Source organism: Oncorhynchus masou, chromosome 30, assembly GCF_036934945.1.
Source record: "Oncorhynchus masou masou isolate Uvic2021 chromosome 30, UVic_Omas_1.1, whole genome shotgun sequence".
NCBI lineage: Eukaryota > Metazoa > Chordata > Actinopteri > Salmoniformes > Salmonidae > Oncorhynchus > Oncorhynchus masou.
Genome location: NC_088241.1, coordinates 14,662,275 through 14,683,444, shown reverse-complemented (window position 1 = coordinate 14,683,444; position 21,170 = coordinate 14,662,275). Strand labels below are relative to the sequence as shown.

Here is a 21,170-nt window from a genome sequence, read left to right as displayed (position 1 = left end):
TGATGATTGAAGACCACAGGTTCAGGTTGTCCTGCTGGGGAAATGAAGCTTGGTCGTCAACAGCAACAGAAGCCATATGAAGCCATTAGTTGGACGTAAATACAACATGTATGGATGTTAAATAGTAATACTTTTTTTCATCCTGAAGCAAAACTAAACTAATAATGAATAGATTCAAACTAGCACCTTTAATGGAGTTTTGAGTTTAATTACAAAGTCTGTAAGTAGTCCTAAAGCCAAACACTGACTCATGCTTTTGCTCCCTGTCAATGATCTGCATCAAGATGACAGAATCAAGAGGAGGAATATTCATTTTCTGTTGGGGCATAATAGCCTAGACCTCTGTCCACACCCACACTGCAGATTGGAGAAACGGAACCTGTACAATTCTGAACAATTAACTAAAACTCCTCCGTTGTTGCCGGAGTATGGATCCAAGCCCGTATGGAACCAAGATCACCTGGGAGAATCTAGACAACATTAGCACAATGAGCTAAAGCTTAGGCATTAGATCTAGAACATTGAGCTAAATCCTATTTATTACATCGAGACATTAGCTAGTATATAACTACTGCTATGCACACCCTTTCTATTCACATACTGTCCATACACACCATTCATATGCATACAGTGCATTCGGAAAGTATTCAGACCCCTTGACTTTTTCCATATTTTGTTACGTTACAGCCTATTCTAAAACGGATCAAACTTTTTTCCCCTCATCAATCGACACACAATACCCAACAATGACAAAGCAAAAAACTTTTTTTTAGCAATGTTGGCAAATTTATAAAAATTGGTTGGTGTATCGGAGGACGCATGACATTCAACCTTCGTCTCTCCCGAGCCCGTATGGGAGTTGTAGCAATGAGACAAGATAGTAGCTACTAAAAAAACAATTGGATACCATGAAATTGGGGGGAAAAGAAAAAAAAAAGTTGTAGTAACATCTCAAGGGTTCACCTGAGCTAAATTTCAAGTCTCCGAGCAAAGGGTCTGAATACTTAATAAGGTATTTCTATTTACTATTATTATATATTTTTTTATTATTATAAATTAGGTCAAATTAAACATTTAAAAAAAGTTTAGATTTGTCTTTATGGGGTATTTCGTGTAGATTTATGTTTTTTATTTAATACATTTTAGAATAAGGCTGTAATGTATTTTTTGGGGTCTGAATAATTTCAGAATGCACTGTATATATTTATATTCCACACGCAATGCAAAGCTGCCATTGGACTCTGGAGCAGTGGAAACGCGTTCTCTGGAGTGATTAATCTGGCAGTCCGACGGACTAATCTGGGATTAGCGGATGCCAGGAGAAACGCTACCTGCCCCAATGTATAGTGCCAATTGTAAAGTTGGCCCCTTAGTTCCAGTGAAGGGAAATCTTAAAACGCTACAGCATACAAAGACATTCTAGACGATTCTGTGCTTCCAACTTTGTGGCAACAGTTTGGGAAAGGCCCTTTCCTGTTTCAGCATGACAATGCCCCTGTGCACAAAGCGAGTTCCATACAGAAATGGTTTGTCGAGATCGGTGTGGAAGAACTTGACCCTTGAACCGGAACCCTGACCTCAACTCAATCGAACACCTTTGGGATGAATTGGAACACCGACTGTGAGCCAGGGCTAATCGCCCAACATCAGTGCCCTACTTCACTAATGCTCTTGTGGCTGAATGGAAGCAAGTCCCCGCAGCAATGTTCCGACATCTCGTGGAAAGCCTTCCCAGAAGAGTGGAGGCTGTTATGGCAGCAAAGGGGGGGACCAACTCCATATTAATGTCCATGATTTTGGAATGAGATGTTCAACGAGCAGGTGTCCACATACGTTTGGTTACGTAGTGTAGCTCATTCTAATATTTCTACTACTGTACATGACATTTTAGTTACACTGTTTATACACACACCGCATATGTATTTATATACTGGATTCTTGACATGCTATTTTACTTTTTACTGCATTGGTAGGAGCTAGTAACATAAGTATTTCGCTGCACTAGCTTTAACATTGCTAAACTGTGTACATGACCAACTTAAACTGCTGAGCTAAAGCCTAGGCATCAGATCTAGACCACGTTAGCACACTGAGCTAAAGCCTAGGCATCAGATCTAGACCATGTTAGCACACTGAGCTAAAGCCTAGGCATCAGATCTAAACCACGTTAGCACACTGAGCTTAAACCTAGGCATCAGATCTAGAAGTTGACAAAGCTTTCAAGTCTTCGGCAAGGTTACTCATCACATATATATTTACAAAAATGTATGTATACAATATAAGTGGAATGGAAATGATGCAGACAATAGATTGTGGCTTATATCAATGTATCTACAATATTATTATTATTTTTTAATTTAGAAAAAAAAGTCCCTGTTCAAAAGTAAAGCACTGTGTAGGGAATAGGGTGCCATTTTGGACTCAGAGTGGGGCTCCAGTAGGTTCCCACGGGACAAGAATTTTGTTTCACTCTCACTGTCTGCTACTCCAACGGTTTTGTTTTGGTTCTCAGACAGGTCTAAGATCTCCGTACTTGTCGGTGCCCGTCCAGGGAACTGCTCTGGGCCTCAAACGGATGATTACACCTGTCCTAGTGGAGCTACACTCCCTCTCTCCTTAATCCCTATCCTGGATATATACACTGAGTGTACAAAACATTAGGAACACCAGCTCTTTCCATGACATAGTTTTTACCTGGATTCACCTGGTTAGTATAGGATTCTTTATTGATTTAATTTGTTAAATCCATTTCAATCCATTTCAATCAGTGTAGATGAAGGGGAGGAAACAGGTTAAAGGATTTTTAAGTCTTGAGACAATTGAGACATGGATTGTGTATGTGCGCCATTCAGAGGGCGAATAGGCAAGACAAAATATTTAAGTGCTTTTGAACAGGGGATGATAGTAGGTGCCAGGTTCACCGGTTTGAGTGTGTCAAAAACTACAATGCTGCTGGATTTTTTATGCTCAACAGTTTCCTGTGTGGATCAAGAATGGTTCATCACCCAAAGGACATCCAGCCAACTTGATACAACTGCACTGTGGTAAACATGGGCCAACAAATTGAGGCAAAAGTGTGTGCAACTTAATATTAGGAAGGTGTTCTGTGTGTATATATATATATATATATACTGAATTTTGTTTTTTAACCGCAACATGTAAAGTGTTGGTCCCATGTTTCATGAGCTGAAATAAAAGTTCCCAGAAATGTTCAGGACGCAAAAAAAGCTTATTTCTCTCAAATTTTGTGGCCAAATATGTTTACATCACTGTTAGTGAGCATTTGTCCTTTGCCAAGATAATCCATCCACCTAACAGGTGTGGCATATCAAGTAGTTGATTAAACAGCATGATCATTACACAGGTGCACATTGTGCTGGGGACAATAAAAGACCACTCTAAAATGTGCAGTTTTGTCACACAACACAATGCCACAGGTGTCTCAAGTTTAGAGAGAGCATACAATTGGCATGTTGACTGCGGGAATGTCCACCAGAGCTGTTGCCAGAGAATTGAACGTTAATTTCTCTACCATAAGCCTCCTCCAAAATCATTTTAGAGAATTTGTCAATACGTTCAACCGGCCTCACAACCGCAGACCACGTGTATGGCATCATGTGGGTGAGCGGTTTGCTGATGTCAACGTTGTGAACAGTGTGCCCCATTTTGGTGGATGGGTTTTGATATGGGCAGGCATAAGCTATGAAGAAACACAATTGCATTTTATCAATGGCAATTTCAATGCACAGAAATACAGTGATGAGATCCTGAGGCCCAATGTGAGGCCCATTTATTTTAAGGTATCTATGACCAACTCATGTGAAATCCATAGACTAGGGCTGAATAAATTAATTTTCTCATATGAATTGTAACTCAGTAAAATCTTTGAAATGGTTGCATCTTGCATTTATATTGTGGTTCGGTATATGTTTCATTGTCACATACACCAGATAGGTGCAGTGACATTTTGCTTTACAGGGTCAGCCACAGTAGTATGGCGCCCCTGGAGAAAATTAGGTGCCTTGCTCAATGGCACGTCAACAGATTTTTCACCTGATCAGCTCGGGTATACGAACCAGCAACCTTTCGGTTACTGACCCAATGCACAAACCGCTAGGCTACCTGCCGCCCTAGATGGGAGAAAAGTGCAGTCACGAAAATCCAGGGAGGTGTACTTCCACTGAATCTGAATTAAGAACCTGTCAAATCTCTTTAAGTGTCAAGCTATAAACATAGTCTTGGTGAGATAATTTTAGCGCTGAAAAAAGAATGATGTTTTAACTGAAATGAGCCCTAGGCATATGAATAACAGTACCTATCTAACTTGTGGTGTACCGTTTTCCATATGAGACCTATACTATAACAATTATGTAATATATCTGTAGTAGCATTGGCATCCTAATGACATACTGGCGATAGAGTGAATATCAATCTGTGATGCTAGACTGACTCTAGCTATACTGGGCCTCTGAGGGTTTATTACAGTTCTAGTGTGACACAAGGCCTCAGACCAATTCCCTGAATTCAATTTACACTGCCACCTGTCTGCGGAGAGGGGAAAGAAAGGGGGATGGAGGGGAGGAGAGAAAGAGGGGATGAGAGAAAGGAGAAGCACGTGACGACACCGTGCTACTCTCACAATGGGGAGAGAGAAAACGGACTGCCTCACGGTCCACCATGGTGGAGAAAAAAAAGGGGGAGAGGAGAAGAAACGAGAAACTGGTAGAGGAGGAAAAAGTGGTAGAGAGGAGTAGAGGAGCAGAGAGAGAGCGGGGGGGGGGCTTCCATATTTCGAAGCCTGACTCAGAAATATAGAGTAAGCATTAGACAGCGTTAGACAAAGACGGGACCTTGGCAGCAGGAGGGTGAGAATGATTCACCCAGTGACTTAGAATTGAAATGGAAAGGAGGACAGGAGGGAAAAGGAGGGAGGGAGGAATAGTTTGGAGACAGAGAGAAAAGAGAGAGCAGGTCAAACCGGAATGTGTTGTGCGAGGCTCAGCATTTAGAACTGCAGTGAGAACAACAGACTACTTCACTAACCAACTTCTTCATCAAGACAAATAAATGGTCACGCAGGGGAAGGCTGAAGACACCCTCAGAGCTGTTTAATGTCAGTCTGGACTATTCAAACACACACAACAAACCAAATCTGGGCTCTGGGGTAGTTCCGATAACCTGACTAACGTGGAGTCTGGTACTATATGTAACTCACACTGACACACACAAACACACCCATTATCATTTTACACCCCTCAGGCATCAGTTGATCCCTCTACCAGCTAATTTCTCTCTGCTCCTAAAAAGAGCTCACTGACACTTCACACGGCAGTATCCTGGTCCTAATGCCTGGAAGGGGAAGGCTGATGTCATAGTCAGAACCTCAACAGGGATGGTGTTACTCAGAACACTGAGGTGATAAAGAGACATAGGCTCAGTCCCAAATGGCACCCTATTACCTATATATAGTGCACTACATTTGACCAGGGACTAGGAGAGGTCTGGTCAAAAGTAGTGCACTATATATAGGGAATAGGGTGCCATTTGGGACGCAAAATTATAAAATAAGCAATTCTTTGTTGTTCAGCATGGCATCGTGGCGTTTTTAACCTGCCGCTTTTCAACAGTTTTCTAGAGTCGTCTGGAAGCCCTGAGTAATGACTGCGAGGTGGGATATTGTACCACGTGAGTCAACACAGAGAGAGAGAGAGAGAGAGAGATGAAAGAAAAAAACTCATTATTTTAGATTTAAGTCGACTGAAGTTTGTTCGTTTCCATACTTATCGTAGGCAAATACGATAGCAGTCATATAGAATGTGGAGAGACACTTGTTAGAGCCCAGTGAGTCTGACTCTGACTCATAAAAAACAAACAATGGGTTTATTCAGTAAAATCATCACAATATAATAATGTGAAATGCCTTTTAGGTTGTTTGGGGGGCACACACTTCACTATTCAAATACTCCTGTACAAATATGACTGTATCACTGAAATGAACAACCCTGAAGATGCCCTCATTATACTGCATGCAGACAGAGGAATTCCAGTCAGCTCTTATGCTGAGGGTATGTGAGATCCCCAGATAAGATACACTGACAGATTCACTCATTCAAACAGTCCAGCCACAGTCAATAGACAAACTGTTTACCCAGCCCCATACCAACACTATCTATCAGGGTTGGGAGGACGGTAACCTCACAGATGAGTGGAGGCAGAGGGGGGGTGGGGGTGTTAATGATGAAGAGATGGGAGGATGAGGGAAAGGAATAAAGGGAAATGATCTAGTGCTACTTCAGCCGGAGGGGGACAGAGAGAGAGAGGGAGTGGTGGAAGATGAAGTGAAAGAGGAGATGTTCAGAGAGATTTGGAGAGAGACAGATTGGCAGAATGATAAATTACTGCATTAAAGGTATGTTGGATGGGGCAGGGGGAGATCAAATGAGTCTCAGAAATGGTTTCCTTTTAGATTTGAAACAAACCGACACACAGAACCCAAAACGACTTCACATCCCGCTTTTAAGTGTCACCGCCCATTATGCAATTTAGAGTTTCTCTCTCTCTTTTCTTCATCTCTCTCTCTTTTCTTCATCTCTCTCTCTTTTCTTCATCTCTCTCTCTTCCTCTTGCTCTTTCTTTGTCAGGCATTCAAATGCTCAAGAGAAAAGTATGGGAAAGAATTTGGATTGAAATATCTAGCTAGCTGTCTAGACCAAGGGGAAATTGGTTTAGGACAAGAGATAAACAATTTAGCCAATGGTTTCTTTTTGGTGTGTCTCCTGTAAAAGACTACTTTGTCTGAGCATGTGGATGGAACCTGCTCATCCTTGGTAATTTAATTATTCCTGAACGTGAGGTCGGACAGCCTGTTGGGAGCCAATTAGTCCAAAACAAACCCCAGTGATATGGACGACTAGATAACTGTTTCCATACACTCCATAAAAGGATGCTATTACTATGTTTTAATCGCAGATTACAGATTATAAAACTAAATCCTGTACACTGTGTATGCTTGCAAAGTTTCAGCTCTTTATTATTTCAATAGCCATTGTTTAGTTCAACAGACCTCAATGATAGATGGAAGCATTGACTATTGAAATACAGTAGATTGCAATAAAGAGGTGAGGTTTTGCAAGCAGGCAGTGTGTGGTTCATTTGTTATTTTGATCCACGTTTTATGAACCGGTAAAATATATATTATATATTTATTTATTTTTTACATGCGAGCGCATCCCTTTGAAGATTGAAGTCATTTAACTTTACAGTCTCTCTCCTAACACTACATCTAATAAATGTATCTCATAAACACAATGCCCTGAAAAAGAGGACAATGTTGTCATCAGCAGCGAGGTCAATGATTAACCTGTGTAACTGTATACTGGCGGAGACTAAACCTGAATGCTTCAATCACCTAAACCCAGTTACATTATATATTAATCTTTAACATACTGCTGTATGACTGGATACAGCTTATTTCCCATAATCCATTTTGTCACGTTTATTACATTTTACTGATAATGTGGTATTTGGTATGCATGCCTTTGTGTAATTACATACATCTACAATGTATTCAGAAAGTATTCACACCCCTTGACTTTTTCCACATTTTGTTATGTTACAAGGTGTGATTAAATTTGATTTGTTGTTAATGATCTACACAAAATACTCTGCAATGTCAAAAGTGAAGAAAAAAAATCTAACAATTGTAAAAAAATAAATAAATAATTATAAAACACTAATATACCTTGATTATATAAGTATTCAACCCCCTGACTCAATACACATTAGAATCACCTTAGTCAGCGATTACAGCTGTTAGTCTTTATGGGTAAGTCTCTAAGAGCCGTGCACACCTGGATTGTACAATATTTGCTCATTATTATTTTAAAATGCTTCCAACAGCTATCTCTTACTGATAGACTGAACAGACAACTTGCATAGAGCACTTACAAAGAAAATCATTCTGACTCTGTAAATGCATATTTTCCTGTACAAAACTCCAAAGAATGCACAATAATCCAATTTGTATGCAGCGGTATACTCACATTGTTTGATCTAAATACTGTCTCTTCTTGTCTCTTCTCTACAGCTGATAGAACCAGACTATGAAATGACAACCATCCTCTTCGGACGACATGGAGGAATTAGCATTCAAATGCCCATTAGCCATGGATAGAACAGATCCCTTAAGGTCTATCTATCAACACAGTGCTTTTCCTCTCTGTCCTCACTCTTCACTGGTACTACTAGCACAGGAGAGGGGAGTAGGGGAGAGTGAGCGAGTAGGGGACAGAGAGGAGGCATAGAGGAGAGAGAGAGAGAAATAGGGGAGAGAAAGAGAAAAAGAGAGAGAGCGAGAGAGAGAGCACAAGAAAAAGTCATCATCTACAGAGATGAACCTGGCAAAGAGTCCCCTAAAGCAAGCTGGTCCTGTGGCGCTGTTCACAAACACAGTCTATTAATGTTCTGTATTATGTCATGTTTCATGTTTTGTGTGGAACCCAGGAAGAGTAGCTGCTGCTTTTGCAACAGCTAATGGGGATCCTAATAAAATATCAAAAAATACCAAATACCCCACAGAGCCCCAAGACAGCAACACAATAAGACACAACTAAATCATGAGAAAACAAAAAATGAATTACTTGAAAGATTGGAAAGAATGAACTAAAAAGCTGAGCAAACTAGAAAGCTATTTGGCCCAAAACAGCGTACACAGCGGCAGAATCCCTGACCACCGTGACTGAACCAAAATTAAGGAAAGCCTTTGACTATGTACAGACTAAGTGAGCATAGCCTTGCTATTGAGAAAGGTTGCCATATTTCCCTCAGATTACACAGACCCACAAAGAATTCGAAGGAAAAAAATCAAACTTTCATAAACTCCCATATCTATTAGGTGAAATACCACAGTGTGCCATCACAGCAGCAAGATGTGTGACCTGTTGCCGCAAGAAAGGAGCAGCCAGTGAAGAACAAACACCATTTCATATACAACCCATATTTATGTTTATTTAGTTTACTTTTCCTATCATTACAAGACTGTATATAGACATATGACATTCTAAATTATTTTATTATTTTGGAACTTGTGTTTGTAATATTTACTGTTTATCCATTTCACTTGCTTTGGCAATGTAAACATGTTTCCCATGTCAATAAAGCCCCTTGAATTGAACTGAGAGAGAGAAAGAGAGGAGAGGAAAAGGGTTTTATTGTCTTTTTATCTATTAACAAAACCACAGGCAGCCAAACAACAAACACTGGTTTGTTCCAGTGACTGATTGCTTCCCAGAGGAGAACTTCCCATTCGCTACACTGGTGTATCCCACGGGGACGAAATCCAAGCGGATCTGCCTTGTTTGGGGTCACCTGCTTGTTGCGCGAGGTCGCAAGGTCAATAACCGCGCCATGTTCCATCTCGGTGTGACAATGGCCACCTGGACGCTATGAGGTCATCATGGTAGACATTCAACGTTTTATTGACCCCATTCTTCTCACATCAAGGAGCCTTGATTTTGTTGAGCCTTTGCCTTTTACAGTTTTAGTACTCAGCATCCGTAGAATGTATTGTGTTTAACACAGACTGGGTTTGAGGAGCACCATATCAATAGAATCGGCCCATTACCTCTATAGCTTAAAGACTCTGGGCAATTCAAAGCGAACCATGTCACTGGAAGGTTATTTAGTATGGAATGCGTTAGGGGGGTCAATTGTGGGCAGTAAATCAGATAAGCACCTAAGAGATCTCATGGAAAATGTAGCCTACATAAGGATATGCATGAAAGAGCTAAATGTCCACATAGACCTTGGCCTAATGCAGGCCAGCTAATTCATATAGGTGGCCTACTAAGAACAAAAAACGATTGAACAACTGATAGTGCGTTTTTTAGGTAATACACTGTTTATACACTGGTATTACAGTGGTCATCTATCAACTAATAGAATGACGTGAAGAGCAGTTAAGACTATGTGGTCTAATAAGACGCCGATGTTATGGGTTATCAGTTCTGTTGTCCCTTAGAGAGATACAATGTACTGGAACTACGCTATCTATACATTAGGCTACTTTTTATACTGCAGGGATACAATGTAGCCGAATTACAATAGCCTTAACTAGATACTTTGTATATCACGAATGAAGACGTGAATGATGCAATGTAATAACTAAGTAGTTAGTTCGTTGACTCGTGGAAGACTTTATCAAATCACCAGGCCAGGCAAACAAGCAATGTGGTTGCAACGTTACACCTCACTATGCGCTTCCAGAGTGCCATGGCCGGAGTCCAAACCAGCCTTCCCCGCCTTACCCCGAGACTGTTTGACGCCAATCGACACAGCGAGGCCCACAAACACCCATTCACAGACAAACGGACATAAATACCTCATGTAACCGTCTAAGATAGCCTACCCACAGCAGCTCCTTAACTGGCATGAGTAAAGCGATTTAGCATTTTGCGTTTATTGACAGTGCGTACTGATATGTAACCTCTTTATCAATGCATAAACGTGACGTAGTTTTTACCACTTACCTAAAAGTCACGGCGAAATGAGACACCAATCGCAACTTCTAAATGTTTTGAATATCCCGTGCGCAATGTGTCGGACTGCGACTGTCCACCAAAATATTCCGCCACGGGAATAATCCAACGCTGCCTGCAGTTGTAGCGCGGCGCGTTCGACCTTTCTTTAAACTCTGAAAACAACAAAGCACTCCAAAATAGGCGACACGTTACGTTCAAAAACTTAGATGAAAATGTCAAGTTGTCTAGCTCACATTTGTCAAGATTAAAGTGAGAACGGGACGAGAAAACCGTTCATATCTCCGTTCCGTTTGTTCGTCGCTCTCTATTCGTCTACTTCACCGCGGAAACCTCGCTTCAGCTGCGCACACAGAGCCCTGCTCCAACCTCAGCTCACCCAGAGGCCAGCACCAGGTGCTCATTTACATAACTGCACTGGCTGTGTCCAATCACAACAGCTAGCCAGGTGCTTGTTGAATATTCTATCATCAAACAGCCAATCAGTAGTCGCCCTGGGTGGGACCCATGGCCCGACAACAGCACTGTAAATATGAGTAAGCCTCTGGGTATAAAGTGATTTTATTTGTTAAAGGAATTGAGGGGAATATGAAATATAATACAGAGGAAAAAAACAGAGGTATTTGACCTTTTTAATCCCTTGCATGTAGCCTAACAAAATCGACTGGGTAACTGTATCCTGGTTTTCAGCATCAACATCCTTACTTTATGTGAGATATCAAAAACAACACTTAGGTTGTCTCCCAAATGACACCAAATTCCCAATACAGTGTACCACTTTTGACTATGGGTCCTGGTCAAAGTAGTGCACTGTAGGGGAAAGGGTGCCATTTGGGATGCACTTTTCATCTGTTATCACTTCTTCAATCCACTCATCATAGCTGTTGCCAGTAGCCTACATATATCTAGGGTTCTTTCTTTGGATTTACCCCAAAAGTAAACATTATTACAGAGTTTGCCACTTTAACTGTATACTATTACACCCCTGGGCCATAATTAGTGTGATTGAAGGTTTTACACTAAAGCACAGTACTTTGGATCATAAGAGTTGTGGAAATAGGGCTTGGAGAGGAGACCAAAGCTCACACAGAAAATACTGAACCTAAGATGTGAGATAAAAGTGTTGTTCAGTATAAATGTGAAAGAGTAGAGTTTGTAAGGTGAATGAAACAAGCAAACACAAACAGTAACACACTACACAAACTCTAATGAAAACAATTTGTTATTTTAAAATCAAGCCAATGAGTGTCAGACAGTGTAGTAGCCTAGGAGTTGAGTATGCTAAAGGAAAATGAGTAGAAGGCAAGAAGAGCGAGAGAGAGAGAGAGAGGAAGAGTATTAGGTAGCTATGTGTCAGTACTTGCCCGTCTCTCGCAGTGTGGTGCCACGAGGATAAAAAGCTAACTTTATCTGGCACTCTATCAGCAGCGTGGGACAATAAAGGTCATTAGCAAACACTGCCTGATGCAGACCCACTTTGGATGAACAGGGGCACTGAACCACTGATAGACTGTGTGTGTACAGTATATTGGTCAGCATGTTACCTGATCTCAGTACGTCAACATGAAGGCATGGTGTGGTTTATGTCAGAGGACAAAGAGACATAAATGCTATATTCCAAACACCCATAAATGTATGGACACAAATAGTTTTACATGCATGCCCTCTTTTCCTTTACACTCTGTCTGTCTGTCTGTCTGTCTGTCTGTCTGTCTGTCTGTCTGTCTGTCTGTCTGTCTGTCTGTCTGTCTGTCTGTCTGTCTGTCTGTCTGTCTGTCTGTCTGTCTGTCTGTCTGTCTGTCTGTCTGTCTCTGTCTGTCTGTCTGTCTGTCTGTCTGTCTGTCTGTCTGTCTGCCTGCCTGTCTGCCTGCCTGCCTGCCTGTATAGCAGAGCTGCCATTTCCTTTGGCCTTTATGCTAATCCCAAGCCTGAGTCCAAAAACCTACTCTTTTGTTTGACTGGAAAATCTGGACCCAAATCCAAATCTCTCTTTAAACCTCTTAATGGTTATATTTCAACCGTCTCCTCCTCAAAGTCCAAGTGTTTCATATAAACCACTTCTAACTGCCGAACCTCTTGCAGTCTCTATGGGGGTGCCACAGGGTTCAATTCTCGGGCCGACTATTTTCTCTGTATACATCAATGATGTCGCTCTTGCTGCTGGTGATTATCTGATCCACCTCTACGCAGACGACACCATTCTGTATACTTCTGGCCTTTCTTTGTCTGATAAGACTATAAACTCTCCTTCCAGAATCACATTAAGCATCTTCAATTCAAAATTAAATCTAGAATCGGCTTCCTATTTCACAACAAAGCATCTTTCACTCATGCTGCCAAACATATCCTCGTAAAACTGACTATCCTACCGATCCTTGACTTCAGCAATGTCATTTATAAAATAGCCTCCAACACTCTACTCAGCAAATTGGATACAGTCTATCACAGTGCCATCCGTTTTGTCACCAAAGCCCCATATACTACCCACCACTGCGACCTGTATGCTCTCGTTGGCTCCTTTGCACCCCAGTATCTCTACTTGCACATTCATCTTCTGCACATCTATCACTCAAGTGTTTAATTGATCAATTGTAATTACTTCACCACTACGGCCTATTTCTTGCCTTACCCCCCTAATCTTACCTCATTTGCACACACTGTATATAGATTTCTTCCTATTGTGTTATTGACTGTACATTTGTTTATTCCATGTGTAACTGTGTTGTTGTTTGTGTCGCACTGCTTTGCTTTATCTTGGCCAGGTCGCAGTTGTAAATGATTACTTGTTCTCAACTGGCCTACCTGGTTAAATAAAGGTTAAATAAAATGTTTAAAAAAAAAATAAAAACGAATAGGGTTTTCCACCATGTTCTTTGTATCTATTTAGACACTTCACTAACTTGATTTATGCATGTTGTCTGGTTGCTAGGGTTGTTTCATAGACTTACTCACAGCTTTTGCTGCAACTGTATGTGGCCTCAAAAGTGCTTTTGATGTTATTTTTTGTCCCCGAGACGAATGGTGAATGTGTAGGTCAATGTAACAGTTACACTACAGTAATCTCTGAGGTAATGTTTAACTGATATATTCCAAATATATGAAGGTGATGAAAACCTTCAAATGAATGTTTGACAGTCATCAGATATTAAATATTATCAGTTCCTCAAGCATATTCATACAAAAAGTTCACCATGGGGTTAATAAAGTAAAAAATATTAAAATACTATTCTCCCATTTCTATCAGAAGCTCTTTTTCATTCTTACTGAGAAATACTTCAGCTGCTATCCTTTGTGTAGGCCATTGCCTCTCTCGCTTTCACACTCTTTTCTGGGCTCTTCCCCTGACTGGCAAGGCTTTGTTGGTTGCCCCGGCAACCGCAAATACCCCTCCAAATGTTATGACCTTTTTTACCATTATTCTTCTGGCCTTCTTTCCCTCGGTCTCCCTTTACTTCCTCCCTCCTTTCTGACATTATTTCCATTTTACAACATTTGTTTTTTCTCCATTTGCTGTTTTTTAAAACCTACACATGCTGCCCCTTAACCAGCCATTTTGGTGTGGTGTCTCCAACCCTCTTATTCTCTCCTCACTTTCTCCCTCCTCTCTCGCTACTCTGAGTGAAACCTAGTGAAGCATAAAAAGCAGGTCTGATCCTGTGAGGAATTCACCGAGAGAGAGAGAGAGAGAGAGAGAGAGAGAGAGAGAGAGAGAGAGAGAGAGAGAGAGAGAGAGAGAGAGAGAGAGAGAGAGAGAGAGAGAGAGAGAGAGAGAGAGAGAGAGAGAAAGAGAGAAAAAAAGAAAGAAAGAAAGAGGGAGAGAGAGAGAGAGAGAGAGAGAAAGGGAGAAGAAAAGTTCAAGTTGTAGAATGAATGAGGAGTCAGGTAGAAGGAGAGAGGAAAAAAGGTAAGAAGGTTGAGTAGAGAAAGAAGTGCAGACCAAGAAATAGAGAGAGAGGAGGATGCCCAGAAAACAAAGTCAGTTATTATCAAGAGAGAGCATAGAAAATGGGTTTTAAAGGGGAGATTTTCTCTACTCTTCATTAACGCGCCTAACTCTTTGTTAGTTGGAAGATAGCCTTGAGATTTTAGAGAAGAAGTTGATAAATGAATCTGTCTCTGTAATTTAACCTTTCATCCCAAGTTTCTTTAAGTATTCAGTCGAGTTCCTCTGTGTTGACAGTGATGTATCTCCTGTTATTCGACACGTTCCAAATTTATGCTGTGAATTTATCGCCTCTTTGACTTCAGCTGAAAAATGTAAATAAAAAATGAAAGTGGCTCTCTCAAAGGAATTCAAGAGGCAAGACACACACACACATCCTCTGTCCCAGCCACTGTTCTGATATGACAGCTGTGGAGGGGTGCAGGATTCTGACAACACAGATCAGTTCCAGAAGGCCGAGCATTCTACCTTCTAAAACATTCTACCTTCAACAAACATTCTAATCTATGTCTCTCTTTCTCAATGCGCCAGGGTAGCCTAGTGGTTAGAGCATTGGACGAGTAACTGGAAGATTGCGAGAAACTCCCGAGCTGACAAGATACAAATTTGTCATTCTGCCCCTGAACAGGCAGTTAACCCACTGTTCCTAGGCCGTCATTGAAAATAAGAATTTGTTCTTAACTGACTTGCCTAGGTAAATAAAACATTTTTAAATGCCTCTCAGAATCACTAGAATTTCTCAACATCTCAATGACTGTTGAAAACACAGACTGTACAGTGACACTACCCCTCTCTCCCCCTCTCCCTCTCTTTCATGGGCTTTCCACTCTGTTCTTCAATGTCACCTCTGAAATGGACTGAGAACACAGCACTTATTTCAATATGCAGCGTATTTATTGACTATGTGTGTGTGTGGGTATGCATTATGCATGCACATGTGTTTGTTTAGTGTGAGTTGTCTGTCTTTGTCACTATCAATATCCTAGGCCTCGGGGTGGGTTGTTTATAATTGGTCCCTGGAGTGTCGTAAGAGTCGTAAAGCTTCAGGGGTCATTGGGTCAATGTCTGCCCCAGGGGAAGGTTCTTGGGTGGGGGTCAGAGTGTGCAGCACAGCCCCTGAGGAGTTCTCCTCTGGATGCTCAGTGTATAAAATCTGCGGTGGTCAGCTCCTCTCACTCTCCTCACAGTTCTTTCTGTGACCTGGCACATTTCCTACCCAACTCAGTTTTACACCCAGTCAATCATTCAGTCAGTGTGTGTGTTAGTGTCTCAGTGTGTGTTGGGGGGAGCTTTTGTTTTACAAGCAAACAAATGAGAGCCAAGAGAGCCAGAAAACTCTGTGGCTTTAGAGGATAGAGTTAAATGGACATTTTGAATCCTAGTGGTTATAGAGGTGATTGATTGCTCATGTACTGTAATAAAAGAGCATTTTAGCAGCATATTGTCTAACAGCAAGCAAATCAATGTTTCTGTCTCCGAAGAGGTGCGGCAGCCATTATGTGAAATGCTCTACTCAATAACGGATACATGGATTGATCAGTGTGTATTTAACAACTGTCTCAGTTATTTCATCTGTGTTTGTCGTCGTTGAAAGGGATCCCACTCGCAGGTTTGTGCTGTGGAGGCCAGAGGGTTGTGTGGTGGGTTGCTACACTGTTGTGTGCTAGAAGGTGGACGTGATGTTGGTTGGTGGAATCATAGTTGTGGTGGGGTCAGAGGAGAAGGGGTGGGGGGGTTGGGGGTAGGCTTTGAGGCGGGTGTTCCAGATGACCCCTCACACAGTCAGGAGGTCTCTGGCGACCCTCTCAGCTGTACCCTGCCATGGCCTGCACTTGTGTCCTCTCTTCCTCCTGGAGGGCTGGGTGGGGAGTGGTGTTTGGGGGGAAGACTTCTTTTGGGTGTCGGGTTCCTTTACTCCTCTCAGAAATCCCCCGCAATCCTTCATCCACCAAACACACACTGACTAGTAGCACTCACACACACACCAACGCACACACCCCGACTAGTAGTACACACAAACAACACATACACACCCTGCAGCAGAGGGGGACTGCTGCAGTCGCTATGGCATTTGGGCGGCTCTCCCACAATTATCGCCCCCTGTTCAAACTGTCACTCAAACCCCTCTGGGGTTACACTTAGTTTCCCCCCTCTAATCTCTCCTCTCTCTCTCTCTCTCTCTCTCTCTCTCTCTCTCTCTCTCTCTCTCTCTCCCTCCCTCCCTCCCTCCCTCCCTCCCTCCCTCCCTCCCTCCCTCCCTCCCTCCCTCCCTCCCTCCCTCCCTCCCTCCCTCCCTCCCTCCCTCCCTCCCTCCCTCCCTCCCTCCCTCCCTCCTCCCTCCCCTCTCTACTCCTGTCTTGCTCAGCCTGTGAATGAAAATGTTCCCCCTTTCTTCTCCTCTCTCTAAAGTGTCTAACTATAGTGCTTAGGGACTTCCTCTTATAGCCCCCATTGGATGTGCCCTAATTCACTTTGTCTAGTCACGGAACCATTGTCTTGTCCAATTACACCTTCTTTCATTCACTCTGTCAGTCGCGGCATTACCATCCTACTATCACTCCTCTTTCCAACACTAACAGTAGCTCAGGGAAACTACATACAGTGCCTTCGGAAAGTATTCAGACCCCTTGACTTTTTCCACATTTTGTTACATTACAGCCTTATTCTAAAATGTATAAAATGTATAAAAAATAAAAAAAAATCCACAGCAATCTACACACAATACCTCAGTACCTTGGAAATGTTTGCAAATGTATAAAAAAACAAAAACAGAAATACCTTATTTATATAAGTATTCAGACCCTTCGCTATGAGTCTCGAATTAAAGCTCAGGTGCATCCTGTTTCCATTGATCATCCTTGAGATGTTTCTACAACTTGATTGGAGTTCGCCTGTGGTGAATTCAATTGATTGGACATGATTTGGAAAGGTACACACCTGTCTATATAAGGTCCTTCAGTTGACAGGGCATGTCAGAGCAAAAACCAGGCCATGAGGTTGAAGGAATTGTCCGTAGACCTTCAAGACAGGATTGTGTTGATGCACAGATCTGGGGAAGGGTACTTCTACAGCATTGAAGGAACCCAAGAACAACCATCATTCTTAAATGGAAGAAGTTTGGAACCACCAAGACTTCTACTTCCAACAGGACAACGACCCTAAGCTAAGACAACGCAGGATTGGCTTCGGGACAAGTCTCTGAATGTCCTAGAGTGGCCCAGCCAGAGCCCTGAATTGAACCTGATCGAACATCTCTGGAGAGACTTGAAAATAGCTGCAGCGACACTCCCCATCCAACCTGACAGAGCTTGAGAGGATCTGCAGAGAAGAATGGGAGAAACTCCCCAAATACAGGTGTACCAAGCTTGTAGCGTCATACCCAAGAACACTACAGGCTGCCAAAAGTGCATCAACAAAGTACTGAATAAAGGGTCTGAATATTTATGTAAATGTGATATTTCAAATTAGCAACATTTAAAAAAAATGTTTTTGCTTTGTCATTATGGGTTAGTGTTTGTAGTTTGAGGGGGAAAAAAACAATTTAATCAATTTAGAATAAGGCTGTAACGTAACAAAATGTGGAAAAAGTCAAGGGGTCTGAATACTTTATGAACGCACTGTAGCCTCTCAAACACAGACACCTACAGTCTTGTCTCTCTGTGTGTAAACATTGAAGCAGAAGCACATATTTATGAATGAACAAATAATCAAGCTTTGAATATTTGAATCAGCTGTGTAGTGCTAGGGCAAAAACCTAAACATGCACACTCTTGCCTGCGGGTTCTACTATCACCATGGTTACTGGAGTCGTCCAATCCCCTATCGTCTGTCTCTGCTCCTCTTGTTTCTAAACTATCACTCTCCTTTTTAAAGTTACACCCTGACTGTTGCTGGCTAGCTCTATAGTCTCTCCCAGTAAGAGGGAATGTTATGGCGGAGGGATTGGAGGGGTGGAGGTGGAGGGTAGACAGGGTGGGTGGGGGAGGTCCAAAGGGGTGCGAAGGAGTGCCATTGCAATGCAATGAGAGGCAGCACTAAAAATACCTATTGACACATGGGCTCCAACTCACAAACAGGGGCACAGACAAACACACACGCCGCCTGCGGTCGATGACTAAAGGGGACCCATTCAAGCATGGACACACACTCAGAGACACATACAGCATACAGAACCTCAGACTGAAAACAAGAGGAATTACACGCACAAATAACAGGAGGCTTCATGCAGCCAGACAAACATGACTATGATTAGTTCAGCATCATCTACTGTACATCTCAGCCCCTTTAATGACAATGAGTTTGTATTCCTAGAGTGATGCTCCTCACCCAAACTAAAAGCAGTGCCAACAGTTTTCACACGCAAGCGCAGGTTAAGGCAAACAGCTCAGCTGACATATTGTGAAAGAAATATGTAAGGGAAAGTGTTATTTCTGTGTAACGTCATAAAACATGACAGTTGGGACATGTATGGACTAGTTTACCTGATGTCGTCATAATGATACTAGATCAGTCCGCCAACTGTTGATAGTCTGATGTACAGTAAAGTAGTCCCAGCAGACTAGTAAATAGTTGCTACTTATCAGGAATCAAGGTCGAATTGACAATGGTTTAATATTCCAACAGGGGCAGGCAATAGACAGGTTAAGGCAGGCAGAGGTCAGTAAACCAGAGGTGGGGCAAAGGTACAGATCCACGGGCAGGCTCAGGGTGAGGCAGAGTGGTCAGGCAGGCGGACTCAGAGTCAGGACAGGCAAGGGTCAAAACCAAGAGGGCGGAAAAACGAGAGACTGGGAAAAGCAGGAGCTGAGAACAAAAACACTGGTTGACTTGACAAACAAGACGACCTGGCAATTGACAAACAGAGAACACAGGTATAAATTGAAAGGGGATAATGGCGAAGATGGACGAGAGATGGGTGGGGTGGAGAAAATTACAAAGACAGGTGAAACAGATCAGGGTGTGACAGTACTTCATCATGACTTGTTTTTTCCTCACAGAGGAACTGGGGCTGGGTGTGTTTACCTGGTTATGAGTCCCTCCAGGACAATAGAGACTGACTGTTACTGAGCATCCAAGTTTGTGACACGATATGCTTCCTCTCTCAAATGAGGCTGTAAGTCAATAGTAGAGCATAGTAACAGGCTTCATTGCCATGGCCTCTCCTTCATGAAAGAACTGGACACTCCCTGTAGACCTCCACCATATTGCTTCCCCTTACTTTGTGTTTTCAGATTAGTAAAAGTGAAGGAGAGAAGATGAGTAGAGGACGCCCATGAGATTCAGCATTACATTATAGCACAGTCTAATCTAAAGTGGTGTTCTTTCCTCGTCTCCTCCCTTTCATCTCTTGTCCTCTTAGTTATTTTCTGGGAGTGCTCTGTCCCTTAGCAAACCACATCCAGAGACCATAAGAAATGTTTTGCACAAGCCTTTTGGGTATGATCGATTGCTATTTTTACTCGCAGATCAAGCTTTTGCAGAATGTTTCAGGGGACAAACAAACACAAGACAGGAATAACATCAACCAGAACACCAGTGACGATGGGCCCAACCCAGTAGACCCAGCGGTAAGGTGGCTTCCTCGTATTCTCTCATCTCCCCGGGTGCTCTGTTTGGGCCTAGTGTGTTTCCCTAGTTAAAACAAGCCTGAGACAGGGAGATCAGGACACCCAATCTGCCGGCTGAGGCTGCCCTGACCCCCACAATGACGCACCACAGGGAAGCAGGCTGGAGACAACCTCCTGGTATTGAATCATATAAGGGAGGTATGTGTGTGTGTGTGTCTGTGAGTAAATACAGCATTACAGTCTGAGAAAATACAGTATGTGTATGTCTGTGAGAAAGTAGAGGGTGAGCGTGCACCTCTGTGTGTGTACAACTGTATGTGTGTATGTGTGAGAGAGAGAGCGAGATACTCAATAGTCCATGACACACCCATGTAAAGGTAAAAACCAGTCATGTGTGTGATATCATGTAGCACATACTGCACGTACATACTATTAACACCACCAATGAGAACCCTGTGCACAATAGGCCAGCAGAACCTGACCAGTAACAACTCCAGACAGCAATGGTGCTGCAAGGCTTGAAAGCCCTCTAGTGACCATACAGGTGTACATGCCAGCTGGGTATTTTGGTCCCACAGTTGGTGTTGTGGAAATCTTGTTCACAAGATGCTTCCTCCCAATGCTAGCCTGGGGAACAAGTAAGTGCTGTAGTAATGAGGTTAACTTTGGGTGTTGAGTTTGGGCTTATGGGGTCCTCTCTATTCTGTTTCCCCAATAAGTAGCCAGAATAAGGGCCCATTATAACACCTGTACTCTCAGCTTCCCACGTGTGTGTGTGTCCACTCAGGGGACAGTGTCTACCAGGCTTAACGGTGTTTCTGTTGTTTGTTAATTTTCCCACCTCTCATTCGAAACCTATTCATTACCATCTGGTCTCACACACATTAGGCATTAGGCTAGTTGAGGGGACACATGGAGAGGGAGTTTGTGCCAGGGTAGGAAGTGTGCATGTGTGTGTCTATGTCTGTAATTGTGTGTGTTTGTCAGGATAGGAAGGGTAAGGGGGTTAAGGCACTGATTACATCATGAGAAAAGAGTTCCACAGTGAGCCTCCCTGAAAAGCTGAACTGTAACTCAAACCACATGGACATTACTGGCGCGACCAACACATACTGCTGGCAGTAA

General features: G+C 42.5%; 1 protein-coding gene across 1 annotated transcript in view; it reads right to left on the bottom strand.

Annotated features, from left to right (window-relative positions):
* The window catches only part of LOC135522114 (epithelial discoidin domain-containing receptor 1-like), a 58,459-nt gene extending 47,539 nt beyond the window's left edge, over positions 1–10,920 (bottom strand). Inside the window, exons 1-2 of the mRNA XM_064948095.1 lie at positions 10,527–10,920; positions 8,043–8,243 (exon numbers count right to left, since the gene is read on the bottom strand). Coding sequence (XP_064804167.1) covers positions 8,043–8,044 — 2 coding nt within the window. The 5' untranslated portion in view covers positions 8,045–8,243; positions 10,527–10,920. The remainder of the gene's footprint in view (positions 1–8,042; positions 8,244–10,526) is intronic.
* Between the last annotated feature and the right edge of the window lie 10,250 nt (positions 10,921–21,170).